At 39.1% G+C, this 18,708-nt stretch overlaps 1 protein-coding gene across 3 annotated transcripts; it reads right to left on the bottom strand.

Annotated features, from left to right (window-relative positions):
* Positions 1-1,329: 1,329 nt before the first annotated feature.
* On the bottom strand, positions 1,330-18,706 carry actn2b (actinin, alpha 2b). Of its 3 annotated transcripts, none has more exons than XM_034238073.1 (21): positions 18,421-18,706; positions 14,342-14,456; positions 14,104-14,223; positions 13,892-13,978; positions 13,674-13,761; positions 13,294-13,372; positions 10,665-10,746; positions 10,306-10,391; positions 9,981-10,073; positions 9,426-9,656; positions 9,104-9,251; positions 8,199-8,349; positions 7,050-7,158; positions 6,173-6,313; positions 5,774-5,956; positions 5,369-5,503; positions 4,899-5,078; positions 4,259-4,405; positions 3,552-3,617; positions 3,306-3,464; positions 1,330-2,323 (listed from the first exon to the last, which is right to left on the bottom strand). In XM_034238073.1, exons 1-21 carry the CDS (start codon positions 18,553-18,555, stop codon positions 2,165-2,167), a joined length of 2,694 nt encoding a protein of 897 aa, XP_034093964.1. In that variant the 5' UTR covers positions 18,556-18,706; the 3' UTR covers positions 1,330-2,164. The 3 variants fall into 3 exon arrangements, with proteins under 3 accessions (XP_034093964.1, XP_034093965.1, XP_034093966.1); XM_034238074.1 differs by lacking the exon at positions 18,421-18,706 and adding an exon at positions 17,354-17,528; XM_034238075.1 differs by lacking the exons at positions 13,294-13,372; positions 13,892-13,978; positions 14,104-14,223; positions 14,342-14,456; positions 18,421-18,706 and having other exon boundaries at positions 13,674-13,755.
* Positions 18,707-18,708: the final 2 nt, after the last annotated feature.

The raw sequence follows: 18,708 nt of genomic DNA, 5'->3' as shown, positions 1-18,708 counted from the left end.
TTGAATGCTTGTTTTTGTACTAAAATACCTTATTTGCTGCGGATGCAGGTTAGAATAAGGCCTGTGATCCTTTTTTGCGTCATCTACTCTATCTCCCCCTTTTAACACTTTCACTCTCCAGTTCAGGTGTGACAGCATGTTCCAGCCTTTTGGATTTGACTTTTAATATTTTCCAATATAGCAACATTTCAGAATGAGAGACAAGGTATAACCTAAGATCATTCCATTAAAATGTACAGTTTGAATTAGACTCAAAATGTATTTATTTTATTTGTTCATTAAACCTTCACCCTCAAAGTTGAACTCACTGCATTTGTTGATAACAGAACCAGAACATTTCTTCAAGGAGTGCTGCCTGAGTATCTTTATTTTCTTACCAAATATAACAAGTCAAAGCTTTAACAATATCTCTCGGACACATGGATCAGTGGTGACTAAAGTTATGTTCATCTGTAACAGTAAAAGTATACTTTTCTTTGAAAGAAGATTGCTTTCCCTAAATTAAGTGTGAGCTTCAGTGCTTGGGTTCAGTTTGTGTGAAGTGGCAAATGACCCTCTTCACAGAGAATTCCATCACTTTGATAACTTCCAAAGTATTTTAGAACCCTTCACAAATTGCCAATGGGTGTGAAATCAAACACACAAAATATTTGACTTAATCAAAGCATAACATATTTATAAGTAAGTTATTTGCTTAGTATCATACGTTATGAGCAATTCAATTACCAGAATATTTTTAAATAATTGCCATTGCTGTATATTTAAATACGGCATTTGTGCATTACTGTATGAAAATTATTTAAGTAGCATTTCTTTATTTTAATCTGAAAAGGTATAGAATGTGATATGGAAAGGTAACATGCAGCAAAATAGCTGTATAATATGGACAAACCCGGAATTAGCTGGTGTATTTCTACCAGCAATAGTTCTTGAATTTGTCCACAAAGGATCATTGTGAAAAAAACGTGCACACACATTAAAGGCATAAAACACAGCACAGCTTGCTAAATTTGATTTTTAAGCCAAAACTTGTTTTCAAAAATGCTTACATTACTCTAGACTAGAGAAAGCTGGGGAAATACTGAAGAATGTCAGCAAAATGCCTTTGGCTGCATAGAAAAATGTCAACAAAGAGATCCAATAGTTCATAAAAAGTGTGTTTGAGTAATCTTAAACAAATTTAAGAAATGTTGTCATGAGTGCTATACATTAGCCATGCCCCATTTGCCGGATAAAGCAAATATGCTCCTTTTTTCTAGCTCATAACAAATAAATAAACATGACAGTGAACCTCTGAAGGCTTTAAATGAATACTACCAAATAAGGACCTGTTGTGCGTCATTCAATCTTTATTTTCTTGTTTGTGTTGATTTTTGCAGTTTCTTTTACATTTCTTGGCACATTTACATATTTGTTGCTCCCTCAGAAAATGTTTCAATCCTAAAACACAATTGCCATGAATAATGCACATTTAATCACCCGCATTCTCTGCCTTTAAACCATTGAGCAATTGTAAACATTTACTTTTGCATTCTTGTGGTTTCCCACTTTTCCTTTGTGGATACTGTGTATTCTTAGACTTTTGGGAACCCATTTTGAACACTGTTTATTGTTGGATGGCAGGAGGTCTGAAATTGCTTTAGTAAACTGTAATTCACTTTAAAGCATCTCAAGACGCCCTATCAGAAGATTGTATTCCCAAAACAAAGGCACTGGGAGGAAACATTAAACACTACGACACTGAGTCGAATCAGGACATAGAGACGTCTATGTTCTAGTGATCTGTATTTATGATTGATTACATTTTCTCTTAATCACATAACCTTTTTTTTTGCACAAACTCCATAACACACAAGATAAAATATACAATCATTTTTTTCTCAAAATATAATTTAAACATGGACATTCTTATTTGTTTAGGGGGCAATTTTATCCAAGAGGACAGAACAAACTTACCAAGACATTTGACAATGCTCAGCATGATTGTTGACAGCCAAATGTCAAAAAACTAAATCAACAAAAACCAGGGATGGTCACAAACATATTTAATTCAACATATTTGAACCAACTTTCTTATAGATTCTTTAAATTCATCAAGATGGATGATAGGTAGGGAGGGGAGGTTAGGTTCATGGTCAGTAGGTGAAAGGTGTTTTTTAGTCAGTTAAAGGTCGCTCTCTCCATAGAGGGCAGTGGAGAAGGCGGTGTAGTCCAGCGCCCCTGGTGGAGCTCCAGAGCCAGCGTATGGCGGCATCCTCATGATACAATACTCTGCTTGCTCAGGGGGAAGTTCTCTCCTCAGCTCCTCCATTAGTATGTAGGGCTGTGGAGACAATTAAAAACCCACCTGTTCAAATCTGCTTACTCACTGTAGTGCTCCCCATTATAAGTTTCATTTGTGTCCACTTGACTGTCTCCTCCATGATTTCCTGTTTGTGTTTTTATCATGTTCTGTTGCCTATTAGCGTTTATTTAAAATAAAATGTATTATTATTATTATTAAAATGTACATCAGGCCTGTTTCCGGAAACATTCATGCCTGCCGTTTTAGTTCTTGACCTTGTGTGCTCCCGACTTCTTGATTTTCCACACATTTTGAGATGTTTACATTTTAAAATAGTTTATTTCTACTTATGTGCAATGCCTTGTTTTTTTATGCTGCTGCAACGCAAACATTTCCCAATTTGGGATCAATAAATGACATCTTATCTTATACCTGCCCTTCTTACCTGCCTATGATTTTCCCATCTACCCAACCTGTTATACAGTCATTTGTTCCCTTCTTTTGTTTATACATCCTCAATTATTTCCCTCCTGTCTCCATTAGAGATTTGAGCAGATGATGCAAGGATGAAATCAATTAACAACTTGGTTTGTATATTCTAGCGGTGTGCTTCGTAAATACGTCACAGTTTCATTCTCGCTCAAAGCCTATTATCTATGTTCTTCCTGGTGTGTCACTTTCCAGCATCCTCTAGTGTTAGTTTCCAAAATGTTGGGACTTTGCCTGATCCCAGCCTGGATTTGTCTTCTCAGTTTGGACTGATTTACTGTGTATAATTAATTACCTGGCTCTTCAGTGAAGGCCGCCTTTTTTAACTTCACATTGTGTCCTGCGTCTGTTTCTGTTCAGCCTAAAATTGCTACAATCTCCACCCTTTTCCATTTTGAGCTCATGAATAAAATTGTACATCATCAATCATAATGGCATGGCAAATACTTGGAAGTAATAACTGGAATAGAATAGATTAGTGTTGCCTAAGAATATCTGCTGGTAAGCCACGCTAACACATACACACACATACCTTGTCAGTTGCCAGGATGCGGAAGGATGCCACAACCTGCTCAGCAGTGTCCGTGTCAGCAGTCTCTCTGGTCATAAAGTCTATGAAAGACTGGAAAGAGACGTTTCCAGTACCGTTGGGGTCCACCAGGATCATTATACGGGCAAACTCCACCTCCCCCTGAGAAACACAATGATGGAGAATGAGAAAATATCAAGCAGTATTTGTGTAAAGTACTGATGAGATAGCACGTTTAAAACTTCATACCAAGTCATAACCCATAGAGATGAGGCAGGCTCTAAAGTCATCAGTCTCCATTGCTCCATTCTTCTTCTGCAATTCAAAGCCACATTTAAGATTTAGGAGAGATTAGAGAAAATAATACATCATAATAGGGGGAAAATGTAATCACATACAATACAACATGATTTTTAATATAGCAAAAAATATGACAGAAATATTGTAAGAATCAGTCCAAGACAACTTTTCCAAATTTGAAACAACCAAAATAATTCTTTTACATTTTTGTTGTAAAATACATTTGAATTCTCTCAACTTTTAGCACATAATCTTGCTGTTTCGACATTAAAGAGGATGAAAGTGTAATGATGTCTGAGAGCTTCTAAACTGAGCAAATATAGTAAATCATATATTTGATGCACACACTGCATGTGTAAGTTGTATAGACTGACACAAAATGTTCTTATCTAGTACACGGCAAGTTTTTTCAACTTTGTGTTTGTCACTTGTATTATCCATGCTGTTGCTCCGTCATGGTGAGACGCAGTCAGTCAGTCTGTGAAATTCCTACAGTTCTGATGTAGCTTGAATAAAAGCCACAGGGCAACTCTAAATATAGGGCTACCACCACAACCTCCTGCTCGGCTTCTGAATCGGTCTGATTGCTTCAAATCAGTAACTCAAAATCGCCCCAAAAACAGACTGCAGTTATGCGAAATAGTAGAAAGCTCTACCCTGTCAAAGTGGTTGAAAGAGGATCTGAACTCTTTCATCTGCTGCTGGCTGATTCCTTTGGCATCCCGGGTGAGGATCTGGGTCTCGATCTCGTTGATGGTGCGGGCGACAGTCGTGAGGAGCAGCTCCCACCCGACACGGATATGCTGTTGATGTGGTGACAGAGCAGATGTGTTAACACAGACACACCTTGAGCAGACAGAATAGGTTTTAAAACTGGATATCTAAATGTAGGTTTACTAATGCTTAATGTGTCAGTTTATATTATCATCGATATTGTGTTTTTGTCATACTGTATTAATAGTCTGTATGAATCCATTTTACATTTTTGTATTTCCCCAAATGTATTTACCCAAAGAAACCTCAAAGCACTTTGGTATAACTGTTATAGCCAAATGTTAATCTATTTGCTCAGAAAGTAGTGCTATGATGTTGAGTTTTACAGGGACTTCAATAAATGCAATTGTGATCCTAGTGTTCTGCAACAAAAAAAAAGACAAGGCAAGATATTGCTTAGCTTATTCATAACCCCGGTATAATGATACGTATCTTCCCGCAAGATTATTGAAATTACACAACCCTAGTATCCGTGCAGTGTTCATGTCCATGCATAGTCTTATAACACTGTTTGCCCTGTACCTCCATAGTGTAGTTGGTGTGTTTGTTATCAAACACCAGGGACTCTTGGATTAGCTGGTGGTCTCCCTCCAACTTGTCGACGTTGGGCTTGTAGGCAACAATGACGTGCTCACACTGCTTCAACTGGGTCATCTGGTCCTCCAGGGTGCCTCCTATCTCCAGAGAGCAGCGGCCAATTTCCTGTAGCAAACCCAACAAGGACAATCTAATATTTGGACCAATTTAGATCATACAATCCTCACTAATAAGGCAGGTAATCATTAACCTTTGTCTAAAGTACAGTCTCTCAGGACATATAGCATCTGAACATTGTATGTGTATAGAAATAATAATTTGCATTATTCTATTATCATTTTCTGGGCAACCACAACCACGGTACAATGCTTTTGAATGTAATCATCTTCCATTGTAGGCCTTTATTTGATTAGGTGGAGGTGACTGTCGAATCAAATGAAGCCTGTATGTCTGACCTCCATCCTGGTTTGTATCCACGGTCCAATGAGATTAGCCTGGGCAGCAAACTGTCGTCTCAGCCTTTCATTGGCATGCTGACGGGCCATCTCCTCGTGGAGGGCACCATCTCTCTGAGGAACCAGCTTCTTCACCTACAAAACACATGCATGTACACACACAGGGCTTAGTTGTAATTGCAAGAAGCTGACTTCCCCTGAAAAGAGACATTGAGCAGCAACATGCTACTACTATGTGTTATATAGTCTTTTAACTCAGTAATACAACTTTAATGTAGCAATTCTTGACTTTGAAGCGTAGATATTTCATAATTTATGTTTCTTATATGGCTAGACGGCCACTATCTCAATAATGACTTTATTCCTTGATATGAGTCTGTCAGTAAGTGTTGAAGCCGCAAGTACCTTGTCCCACTTTTCGATAAGGTCCTCAGTTGTGAGGGTGCTATATGGGTTGACAATGTTAGCCTTTATCCCATAGCTCTGGGAGATTTTCTGCACTTCATTGTGGATTCCCAAGAGAGCCTGTCTCTCTGCATCTGCCTCGGGGAGAGTCGCTTTGAACTGCTCATGAGCTGCGATTAAACTCTGGAATGGAAAAAGGGAAGTCCTTCATTTTTATTAAAATTTCAATTTTGTCAAGAGTGATAATATTATGTGGTTATATTTTGGTGTGATAGGTATACCAACATTACACATTATATAACATTGCACCTCCAAGGATGATCATAGGAAAATTGTGAGCAGGTTCACTTTAAATTACATTTGATAACAGCATACCTGTTGTGAAATGAAAGAACCTACCTGAACCTCTTCAATAGTATGCACTATGAACATGTCCTGCAGATCCTCCATGGCTCCCTCCATCCAGTTGTTGAACGGAGCCAACCTCTTGGCAAACTCTATGAACAACTGATCAATCGTCTCCAGCAGCTTATCTGTCCGCTGAGGGAATTACAAGATATCACATGTCTGGATTGTTTATTTATAAACCCTGAAAACATCCAACCTATAGCTCAGCATTGAGTCTGCCTTGATCTAAGGAGAAGTCATCCTCATCACATCTCACGTACAAATCCCAGAAAAACATCGCCTCACCTGTTTTAATGACTAATCCGAGGAGGCATAACATTGTTATGGCCTCATTGACCCTAACTCTGGCTTTGTTGTTCCTGACAAAATCCCTCCCCTCCCTTCCCCGCATACAGTGGGTGTTGGGGTGTGGGAAATGACAGAAAACAGACCTCTGTCCCTGTCATTCAGACTTAATCCTTGGCCCTATTCTAGGGGCCTCACACATTCACAGGTCTGGATGGCCAGCACGGATCATAGGAAGTGGCTCGCGGGCTCTCGGCCAATCACTTCCTGGACAGGACTCTTGCATCTATTTCTCCTCTATCCCTTACACCCTTCAGTTTTACCATTCTATCTAGGTCAGGGGTTTGAGAGGGGATACTCTCCTCATCAATCAGTCATGTCTTCACTGTTCAGATGTCATTGACAGACATTTAAATATGATTACAATGACATTTTGATTAAGTTGGTTTTGGAATCTGCATCTATTGGGGACTGTGGAACATTAGCGCACTCTTGTGGAGACTTATTAACTTATCCTAAGACATGTGAAAACATTAACCTCACAAAATATAATTTAAAAAAAAGGTAGAGTGGGTCATCTCACCTCCAGTGCCTCTCTTCTCTTCTGAGTCAGGGTTCCCAGCTTGTCCCACAAGTCACAAATGCTCTGGCAGCGCTGGTTTACAGCAGCCACGTCATGGTAGTCCAGCTCACTGGAAAAACAAAGCATCAACAGCTGTTCATTTCAATTATGGAAAATAGCTTTATGGCGTTATAGTTCCCCAGCCATTTAGATACAAAACAAAAATAACAAAAATTGATTAAAAAGGGTTATAAAAGCACAATGTCAGACTCAAGTGTTCAATGATGAAGGTCTGGTCATAGAAAACTGCCAAAATATAATATTACATTTAGAAATATAGCTACAAAGGAAATATACATCAAGTGGATGTTAAGTTTTAAAAGAGGCTCCAAGTAAAGACGAATAAGGTTTTTTTAAAGCGAAGAAAATGTCTTTACGTTTGACTAATGCTACTTATTTAACCGTGATCCCAAATACAACACAGTATCACTATTGTCTTGTTTGGTAAACTAGCGTAGTTTCAAAACACCAGAGTAATGTTCCTTTCAGTAGCATCACTTAAAAGTGATCTGACAATTCCTTAAGTAAGCACCTTCAATTTAAGACAAGACCATCCAACCCATATAAGACAATTCATTAACGTTCATCTGCTTTTAGAAAAGCAGATAACTTTGAAACAGGAAGTACTGTGGCCAATTCCGGACAGAGAAGATAACTATGGACAGGTGTTGCTGATCGACTGCTGATTAAAATAAGGTATTCTATTAAGATAAGGTAACATATTCTTAACCTAGAAGAAGAGGATTTAAGTCGTTTAAACAAATACTTTTGAGAAAGTCACATTTCCACAGTGAGTTAATTTTGTTCCAATGTGTTTGTTCTGCTTTTCTCCCACTTTTGTCTTCATGTAATATCTCAAATAGTTGAAGGGAAGCATTTTCTGTGAGAAAGAAGTGTTTTGGTTCTGCACGTCCTTTGTTGCTTGTCATGAATATTCAGCCCTCTAGGTTATACAAGTTATTAAAGAAACACAAATTGGGATTGCATTAGTTGATTTTGCTATTTGCCCCCTGCCTCCCCTTGGTGGCACTGTGTTTGGTAGACGTGAAAACATACTCCTGGGCTTCATTCGACTCATGACTGCAAACGTCTGCTTTAGGGAGTGCGTACTTTAGTTCCTGTGCAATGGCTGCAATCTGCTCCACTCTGTCCTGGTGAGCTGCCAAGTCGCTCTCAAAGGCCTCGTGTTTTCGAAGCAATGCTTTGATTTCAATCAGGGTGGCTGTTTCATAGTCGTTCTGGGAGAGGATCAGTTCTTTACCTGAATATCACACATATGCAAAGAGACAGAGAAAGAAATTAGGTAAGAGGGGAACAACAAGATGATTGGTAGGTGAGGTCTAAACACAGGCCTTATTTGGTCATTGCTGATGGAGAGCGTGACCTGTTGCAGCCCACTACAGGCTGATTGCATTGAACAGACCATAAAACCTTCACTCAATTCTAATAAGGAACTCTCAGTCTAAACAAACCCTAGCGTTCGTGGAAACACTTGAAAACTGAAAAGCAGTCAGAGAAGCAGGAATACAGAGGCCAAGGCTAACAAATAAACAGATAATCATGGACCATAGATCTAGGATAAGTTACCACTGTAAGCCTCAAGGCTCAATTCTGATCATAGTGAACTGGTCACACTCCCGGAATGACCGGCTTGGTAAAAAATAATGTAATCACACGAAGGCCCACGCAGCAAGCTGTCTTAAACATAGAGGCTGCTGAAGTCAGTATTGATGGTTTCATTATAAGTTGATATGACACGCAAGTCAGAAAATTGAGTGTCAATGTTGATTTAAAGTGATGTAAAAGTCTCAGAAAAATCCACTATGACTGTTCAGACTGAGATTGCATCGCAAAAAGTCAGACCTGAAACTGATTAAGCACCAGATATCAAAATGGCCCATATCAGAATCATAGTTTGAACATAGTTACACTGTAGTGTTGTGCTGCAGTAAGACATTAATAGAAAAGCAAGCATGCAGACAGTTAAAATGCTGAAATATAAAACTTCAACTGACCGCTGGCCCAGTTCTCATGGTTGGTGGCTTTTTGGCGAAACTTTTCAGCCAGATGGTCCAGCCTCTCCAACCTACGGATCTCTGTAAGGAGCCACTCCTCATACCCTTTCTCTGCCTGGTCCAGGCCCTGCCATGCACTGGCAATGTCCTGTACACAACATTAAAAATACAAGTTTAAACTCACTCTAAATTAGAAATATGTATATTAGTGTAAAACATCAGCTTCTATTGGTTGGCTGTTGACTGTTTTACCTCTAAAATACTTGACATAAACAGTGATGGTGAACACACACAGGCAGTGGAAGAGTTTGGAGTGACTTACAGATACCATCTTCCCCTCGGAGGGCATGAAGGCAGGGCGATTGCTGATGCGCAACTTGGTCTGCAGGGTGTTGAAGTTAATTTCCAGCTGGCACTTCTCCTGCACTTTAGGTGGCTTGTGCTGGCGCCTGTAGTCCCTGAAATCCTCCAGCTTTTGCTGCATCTCCGCCATGGTCTTCTCTGGGGTCCGGTTCTCCAGCCAGGGAGTGGTGCGGCGGATCCACTCCAGCAGCTTGGAAACAGAAGGACAACATGGGAATAAGTGGAGAGTCAAGAAAGCACGATGCTAAGATATCAGTGTGTCAAAAAGACTGTGATGAATTATTGATTTTATTCAGCAGATGGATGCATAAGTGGGGGAAAACACATTTCAATCTGTACTTTATTGGTATATAGTCATCTAAGGAGACAAACTTTAGTGTTACATGTACTGTGTATACTCTTATCTACAAAGGTTCCAAAGTTTAATCTACTTTGGAAAAATCTAATTAAATTGCACATGTGTCGTCATCATAAAAGAGGATATCTTTTCATCAAAAGATTCATTTTGCTTTACCTCGCTGGCCAGTCTCTCATACTCTTCCATCATTTTCTCGTTCTCCTGGTTCACACCGAGCACCTTACAGATCCTGTTGGCAGCCGTCTCTGCCTGAGAGCACAGGGCACAATAAATAGTAATTACATCAGCATAGTTACACAGCAGGCCACGCTCCCATTGATCCTTTCAAATTATGTTATAACATTATCCCAGCAATACTTTTGTTGGTCAAATGCCAAGTTAGAATCAAACTGACAATAATTTTGCACCCGCTCTCAAAATGAACATATAGATAGGGTTGGCTAAAATAAAAGTTGGTAAGGTGATGGTTCACCAACTATACCTGTTCAGCTCCAGCAAAGGCATGGTAAAAACAGGACACATAGGTCATGATAGCTCTTTCATCGGGCTTCGGGGTGTTGATGATGTCTTAGATAGAGGAAAAGGGGGCAGAAAGGCAAAAAAGAGGGACAAATTTAAATAGTGGAAATTACTTTGGAAGAATGAAGGGAGACAGAAGCAACATATTCATTTATTGTCTACATTAAATGTGATTTTTGGACTAACATTGCAAAACAAAATAGACCTTCAACAGACAAAATATGACAGTCCAACACAACAGTACAGCATATTGTTGAAATATAAGTTGACATTTCTATTTGGAAAAATCATATTTTATATATGTATTTCATAAAGCATTACCTTCTGCGTCCAGCATTTTGGGAATGTCCAGGTGTTTCTCGGCTATGTCAAAAGCCAGGTTCAGGTTCCCCAGAGGATCATCCTAAATAAAGAAACATAATTCTACATCACTGAACAGCAATGCTGGACTTAAAATGCCACTACACTGACCCCCATGCTATGGTGGGCACATCGTACTCCCTGATCTCCTACTGTACATGCACATTCATTTAATAGCATTTGTTTTGAATAATCTTAAGAAGTTCTACATTCTGTCTGCAGTGTTATTATATTAAGTTAAAACATGATATATAAAAAAAATGAAACTTAAAGAGAAACTTATTCTTAAGAGAACGACCATTTGTAAACTAACATTAATATTGTATAAGTGTATTGTAGTGGATGTCCATAATCTGATGCAGACTTAAAATAATTGATTATTTTTCAATATGGCTATTCATTTTAAAATCTGTGTATAAAATCATAACCAGCATATGTTTGTACTTGCACAACACTATTAAACTAAATGAATTCGTAAATTAAGTTAATAAGAGATTACCCAAGAAAACATTTCAGCCCTACAACAAACATCACATATATCTTCAACAGGAGAAACCAAGTGCATAACCAGGGTGGGACGGGTGCATTTAGCCAACAGCTGACGGCGAACCCCTCCCTGCTAATAGGACAGTCAGTGAGAGTGCAATGAGGTAACGGGATCATGCTATCATGCTGCTGCTATTGTCCCTATCTCTGTCCTGCTGTTCCATAAACGTAGGGGGCTGGCTCACTACATGACAGGACCAGCTGCTCACAGATCCAGAGCAGGACACAGAGACGGAGGGACAGGGTAGTGAATTCATGACGGGATGTAGGGATGGATGAATGGATAGAAGAATAGCCCAAGGCCTGTGTGTGTGTGTGTGTGTGTGTGTGTGTGTGTGTGTGTGTGTGTGTGTGTGTGTGTGTGTGTGTGTGTGTGTGTGTGTGTGTGTGTGTGTGTGTGTGTGTGTGGCCTGACCAGAGCTGTCTCAGCAGGCAGTAACACTGAAGCTTAACAAACGCTCTCACCTGGAGCCAGACTCAACAGCTGCCTGGCGCAAAACTGTCTCCTGGCAGCACGAGCAGAACTGAAAGTCGAGTGTGAGAAAAAGCAGTAGAAAGAAATCGATATGGTACGTTATGTGTGTGTGCCCCATCATTCATATTTACCCCAAGTGCCCTTTCCTAACTATGAGACTCAACACGGATTAACATGACAGTACCAATCTAGTAGACATCTTCCTGACTTTTACGAGGACTGGCAGCCTCTGAGTGGGGAACACTACGTGACATCGTGGACAATAGCAGAGGTTAAGTTAAGCCTGAGCACTGAAGGGGACTTGGCTCATGTTTCTGTGAATACTCAGGGTCAACTCCAAGTCACGCCAGAGAGTTGTGTGTTGAAAAGTGAACGCATTCTGTTTCCAAAACAAATGAAAATGTCACTCTTTGTAATCGAGCTTGGTGTTCCCCTGCTATACATATACAGTACTGAGCCAAATTTGGCCAAAGGTAAAGTAAATGTTCCTATTTAAGCTCAGCTATCGACTTTCTCATGAATACACTGTCTGATTGTTTAGCCCATGAATTAGTTATTTGCAGTATAACATAATATAATCACAACAAAAGACATTTATTTTGTCTTTTTTCCTCCAAGTTGTGTTTTATATCAAAACAGATCTAGCACTGCAAGAAAAAGCCTAACGTAAATATTCCAAACTTGCTACTGCAGCACCTTCTTCCAGTAAGGAAAGGATGTTTTACTTGTTACAAGACTGGAGGGCTGTCAGTTGGTCTTGTAGCTCTGCAAATAAGGAGCACACTGAGGCCCTCGCCTGTTTATATTCAAACATTGGGAATCCTCAACATCCTTTAAACCCAGAAACCACGAAAAGCATTTAAGCTCAAAACAATGCACACACCCGGGAAAACTCTGTACTGGTTCATCAAAACTACAAGGTAGACATATTTCAGCTCCCCATTAGGTCCAATGGTATAGGCACTGCTTTTTCAAAATCGATCAATGAATGCTAATGATTCTTAAACTATGCACACTGAACTGCTTTAGTTAGGATTAATGAAGCATGATGTGAGACTAATGATAAAATAGTATCCTGTGAAGAAGAAACCCATCCGTTGATTGAATCCATTAGCAAAAGAACATACTGTTTATCTACGGCAAACATTAATGCTACCTGATTCTGCCTGCGACAAACAATTGGACTTCCATTAAACAGCTTACCTTACATATACTCATATGACATGTTCTTATTTCCCTCAGTGTATACAAAACCGCCATGAATAATACCAACGGTCCCAACAAACAACCTCAAGCTGCTATATTTTGTATTTTCTCTGGATCAGAACACTTTTCTGTACACAGAAACATAGCATACACCTCCAGTTCTAGATATAGAGAAATGTTCCTCAGTGTTTCACAGCAGAAGTCAACACGTTATAAATAGAGCCATTATTCTGACTCTGTAGTGTGTATTTGTTTTTTATTAGTTCACACTGTGATAGGGGTGCTAATTTTGTGGGAATAAGTCATGTTAGTTTTTGGGGGCTGAAACACAGCATCCTGGTTACAAGTGAAACCACACGACACCTTGTTGAGCTTAGAGTAGTCGAGGAGGTCGGGTCTGTGTCTATGAATCAGGGCGCAGAAGGCCAGGCCATCCTTCCAGCTTCACCGGCCAATGAGCAGAGAGAGCCAACATGTCAGTTCAGAGAAGGAACATGCTAAAATAACTCATAGATGCTGGAGTCCAGAACTAGCATAACTATGGTGCAGACAGATCTGTATCGCATAAAGTAGGCCTAAGGAAGAATTGAGTATTAGCAGATTTTCACTGTATGAACTCTCTATGTGTTGACAGTTATAATCCCTTTACTTAGGTATAGAACGAAAGGATAACCCTTAGCTATCAATCACATAAACTAGACTATTAGACTCAATGAACAGTAGCTGATGTCTTTAACACTCACCTGACATGGAAGTTTTGAACATTGACATTCCTGTAGGGGGCAGTCTTTCTCTGACACCACAGAAGAAGACCTTCCTTGGCAGATGTTTCTGAGGAGAGAGTGAATTCAAAATAAATTGTTACATATGACAAAGTATAGGTTTGTTGTGTCTATGCTCAGTGAAACATTGTCTATAGAACAATAACTAGACTGATTATATAGGATTTTTATCATTTCACCTTCCACATTAATGTCCTGGATTGCGAAGCGGAGGATGATAGTCCAGATCATTCCAAGAGTCATCTTTACATTACCGTCAACAATCTCTGAAAGGGGAACAAAATCAGATTTGACTTGAGTAAATATTAACATTTCGATTATCACTCTAACATCTATGTTTGTGAGACCATGTTGGGCAGCTGTAGTATATTCATTAAACAGGAAGGATTACCTTCAGCACCAATGGACACCAGTTTCACTCCTTTGCTCGTGATGTATTCCAACGCTTTGTTGACGTTAGCAATCTTATGAAACCGCATCTTCCCTCTGTCTGGCTTGGGTAACCTCTCTCCTACAAATAAAAACATTTATGATGGATCCAGCTTTCTATGTAACAATATTATCAAATTAAAGTAGAGATAATGAAAATATGATGTTATAAAATAAACATTGTCCTTTAGTGATCTCACCTGAGATAACTTCCAGAAGCAGCATGAGTTTTAGTCCATTCCTGAAGTCCTCCTCAATATTTTCAATTTGAGTTCCAGCTTTCCTCAGGTGAGAGTTACACCAGGCTGTGAAGGTCTAACAGGGAAGAGAGAGCAGTCAATTAAAAGAGGATTTTATGAAATGTCATCATACAAACGTAAAAATTATTATGTGCATAACATCTCTGCACTTCCTTGCATTACAGGAGAAAAAGGAGGAGAGGAGAAATAAGAATATTTATTAAAAAAAGCATATAACATGTTAAAAAAAGAGTAGCGGTATTAAAAGCTATTGAACAATAACTTTACTTTAAATGTATATTACATGACATTCCCAGTGCAATGTCACTAAGTGTATGAACTCATGTATTGTACTGGTACTCAAAAAGGTTGCTGTATTTGTAATTAACTTGAGTATTAAATACAAATCAAATAATAAATGACAATGTATATCAACGGTTCAACTTAACAATAAACTGATTTACACATCTAATGTACGTATTCATGCATTGAAAATCGTTATCCAGTAATATAATGTACATGATTTTGATAAGCCATGTGGTATTTTAAGTATATTTTGAACCAACACTTTTACTTGAGTATGACTTTAAATTCCAGACTTTTACTTGTAATAGAGTATTGTTACAGTGCAGTATTGCTGGTTTTACTTCAGTAGAATATCTGAGTACTTCGTCCACCACTGTATATTTCTGTCTGCAACAGACCTAAACAAAGTGAGGCAGCTAACAGCTTAACAAGTCTTCACTACTAGACTATGTACAAAATCAATGTTAACCTCTTTGTCCACTGCTAAATTTATGGATTAACCTTCAGTGACCCATTAGTGTCGAATTTCAACTTTTTCTTCTTCTAGTTCCAAAGCTAACAACCAAATGTACTCCAGGTGGGGTACTAAAATACTGTAAATCAAGTTAAGACAGGATCATTGTCTTTCTTCTCCTATTTTTAAAAAGTCTGTCAATAGCGAGCCACAGAGTTCACAGACGCTCAACACTGCTCGGATGAAAGCTGCGAGCCGACCACAGAGCACATTCCGACCGATACAAGGTGTTAAATTTAGACCGCTCTGCTGTGCCTCACGATAAGAGACCGGGAGGGAAAAACGTCCAAATGTCTCGCCGTGTCAACATAAGTGAAAATGTCACGTGGATACAGAGTTTTTTCGCCTCACATCACTTTCTGTCATTAGTTTGCCACTTAGAATGTGATTGGTTACAGCTGCAGGGTGATAGCTTTATCACAGTATGCTGTTATTCCAGGTCTCACTCATTACAACGCTAAAGCATGAAGACAGGCAAGCGTGGATTAAGGATGACGGCATTATAAACAATTATTTATTAAAGAAAAATAAATGTAAGGGGTATGCCAGAAGGATGGATGTCTTTCATTGTTTTAAAAAAAGTTAGCTTTTGCCACAATAGAAAGAAAATCTTAAGCTACTATCAGTAATTAAATGTTCGTATTTAGTATATTATATTAAATATTTGGTAAATTGTCTGTTATGTGAGCCAAGTGCCAGACTTGATATTGTGCTCTTTTAATCTCCTATGTCACCAAAACAAATATATTTGTCCTGGAGCTTTTTTGAGTACTTTTACTATCAGTGGTTGAAGTATGATGATTATATTTAAATATATATAATTTATAATATAATATTCATATATATTATTCTTTTGGCACTTTGTTTGGGCTGTTTTGAGCAAATAGTACAATAAATGTGTATTCTTATAGCCTTTGAGAATACAAGAGCAAATTTGTCAAATGCTTTAATCAGTTAATAATTATTTATAATAAATTGATAGCGTCATTTGACATTACTTTTAGATAGTTTAGCACATGTTCCAACTGCAAGTTTTAAAGATCTCATGAACACATGAGTTTATGGGGGAACCTGCCAGACGCTTAGGCTTTTTCTTTGGGTGCCAGTGCAAGAACATAATATTAGAGGCTTTGGAGTAAAGGCCATCACATTCCACACTGAGTGAGTCCCCAGGGTGAGTGTGACATTGAACTGCTGCCCTCCTTGTTAAAAAACGTGGCTTGCCGGTTCTCCAAATTTGACTCAGTCACAGACTCCTGCTGCTCACTTTCCAAGCCCCCTACTTCACTCTTCAACACTACAGACCAATGACGATTAAGGCTAAATATATTTATGAATCACATTCAGCGAGGACCAACCCTGTCACTGAACTGGCTGATGCCTTTGGGGCCTCACTAGGTCATAGGCTGGCATGCCATGTCCAGGAGGATGGAAAATACATGAGAAGCGGCTGTTTAACATAAAAAAGACTCTGAAACATTCATGTTAACTGAGGTTATATCTGTCGGAGTCAACTAAAAGATTCAAAAAGGTCTCATTAATATCCAACATCCGAAAGTAGGATTTGAAATAAGGCCACTGCACCAGAGATTGGATTAGATACAAATATTTAAGGTGACTAATAGTGGCCCCTAATGAAGCAAACATAAGCCTTGTGGCAACAATAGTGTCAAGCAGGGGTTTATAACAAACTAGTCAGACACAGAACACCTTTATCACCTCCCATCATAATAAAAAAACACTATAGCAATGTTGCTGTATGCGACCATCACTGGTGCTTTATGAGTTCTGATTAGTGTGAACAGCTGTTCCAAGAACTAAACCAGTCTCCACTAAGTAACTCCAAATTATGATGAAAATATAAACACTGGAAAGATTGTTGTGTATATACAAGGGACCTGTTGCTGCCTTGTGTTACCAAAAATACAGTTTTGTCATCCCTGTGGGGGCCACAGGAGGTTATGGGCATGGAGTTGATGGCCTCCAGTTGTGCGAAGAGCTGCAGTTTAAGGCCAACTTTTAAAGCCCTATGCCCAACTGACAGTGTGGGAGGCCGAGGCTATATTGAGTTGAGCTGGTACATTATTTCTGCGTGGTTTCTATAAACAAAAGAATTCCGCACCAAGGACACTGGATTAACCCTACTATAATACCTTTTGGTCCCGAGGTTAAAATTAGATGCAGCGTCCATTCTAATCCCAAGAGCGTCATCATGTGTTGGAAGCATCTGTTGACAGCTCGCATTCCGCGCGTATCAGTGGAGAGGCAGCAGTCTGGAGAGCCGCTGGAGGCTATTGTTAGCAGCCTGGTACCCGCCGCATCCGTCCGTCAAGCCGCCCTCCCTGCATGCAACCCCGGCTGCGTCTAATCAGCAGCACGTAACTAGAACCACACAGGAAGTTACCTAATGCTGTCCTTCATACTAAAACGTCACGTGAAAATTCCGGTTATTGGGTGAAAGTTAACAAAAAACATAATTCATTCCTTAAAATACTGCATTTCGCGATTTATTTTTGCAATATTGCCTGCGCCAATTACCGAGTATGTGAAATACACGCACTAATAACATTATAAGTCTGTCAGAGATAACTAAGAGTAAGACTAACCTTTGTTGGAAGACTTGCAAAAGTTGATGCCGTTGCTTCATTGTTAAAATGTCTACTTTAATACGGGGTTGAGTAGTGTCAAGGATGGTAACATTTAAACAATTGAAAGTGGTTGTTATTTTTAATGGTTTTAACCTTACATTGACATTAGCTACTAAGAGTGTCTTCGGTTAGCGCCTTTTGCCACGTAACGTTGCACGTACACACACAACTAGGACAAAATAGAAGATAAGTGCTGCAATAACTTGCCTCTATGGTATGACAAACATATAATCTATTTTATTCGCGCTACGTTTAATAAAAAAAACGCTTCTGAAAATGTTAGGTTCAACATCGGTTATTTTATTTTGAAACTCTTAGCCGGATGTACATTTCTTTACCAAGGTCTGCTTGCCGCAAATTAGTCTCAGAGCGGTTTTGAAACTATATTGTCCGACAATGTATACCCAAATAACTGGAAAAGTATGTGAAAATCAACTGCTGGAAATTCAATACACTCTTGTAATGTGGTTAATTTTGAGTTATTTATTAGCCTGCATAGTTTTATCTCTTTCCATTAATAACAGATAGGATTCATGTATTATTTTTTAAACAGATTGTTCTCTTTGACTTACTTTCCTCTGCTGTTGTTCCCATGCAGGGTCCAGTAGATTGTCCCTGTCCCACTCATCCTCCTGGTTCATGTATTGATACTCGTCGTAGCCGTTATCATAGTGCACCGTGGTCTCCATCTGAGTCATCGTCATCATACTTGCTGTTCCTCCGGAGCTGGATTAACTGTAATTCTGAGGACAGAATAATTCCCTGACTTTCTTCTCTCTGAGCTGCTGCTTTCTCTCTCACACACTCTTGCCCTTGTCCTCCCGACCTGACAGACGTCTGGCCCTGGTTGCCACAGATGC

The sequence above is a fragment of the Gymnodraco acuticeps genome, unplaced genomic scaffold, assembly GCF_902827175.1.
Source record: "Gymnodraco acuticeps unplaced genomic scaffold, fGymAcu1.1, whole genome shotgun sequence".
Lineage (NCBI taxonomy): Eukaryota > Metazoa > Chordata > Actinopteri > Perciformes > Bathydraconidae > Gymnodraco > Gymnodraco acuticeps.
The sequence above is the reverse complement of the archived record's forward strand: the minus strand, read 5'-3'. Positions and strand labels throughout refer to the sequence as shown.

Excerpts from the sequence above, each read along its gene's own strand:
- actn2b (XM_034238073.1), bottom strand. The coding sequence starts at position 18,555 with ATGATGACGATGACTCAGATGGAGACCACGGTGCACTATGATAACGGC. Across the intron at positions 10,392-10,664 it reads CAAAATGCTGGACGCAGAAG|ACATCATCAACACCCCGAAG; the intron begins GTAATGCTTTAT and ends CCTCTATCTAAG. Across the intron at positions 3,618-4,258 it reads CTTTCAACCACTTTGACAGG|AAGAAGAATGGAGCAATGGA; the intron begins GTAGAGCTTTCT and ends TTTGAATTGCAG.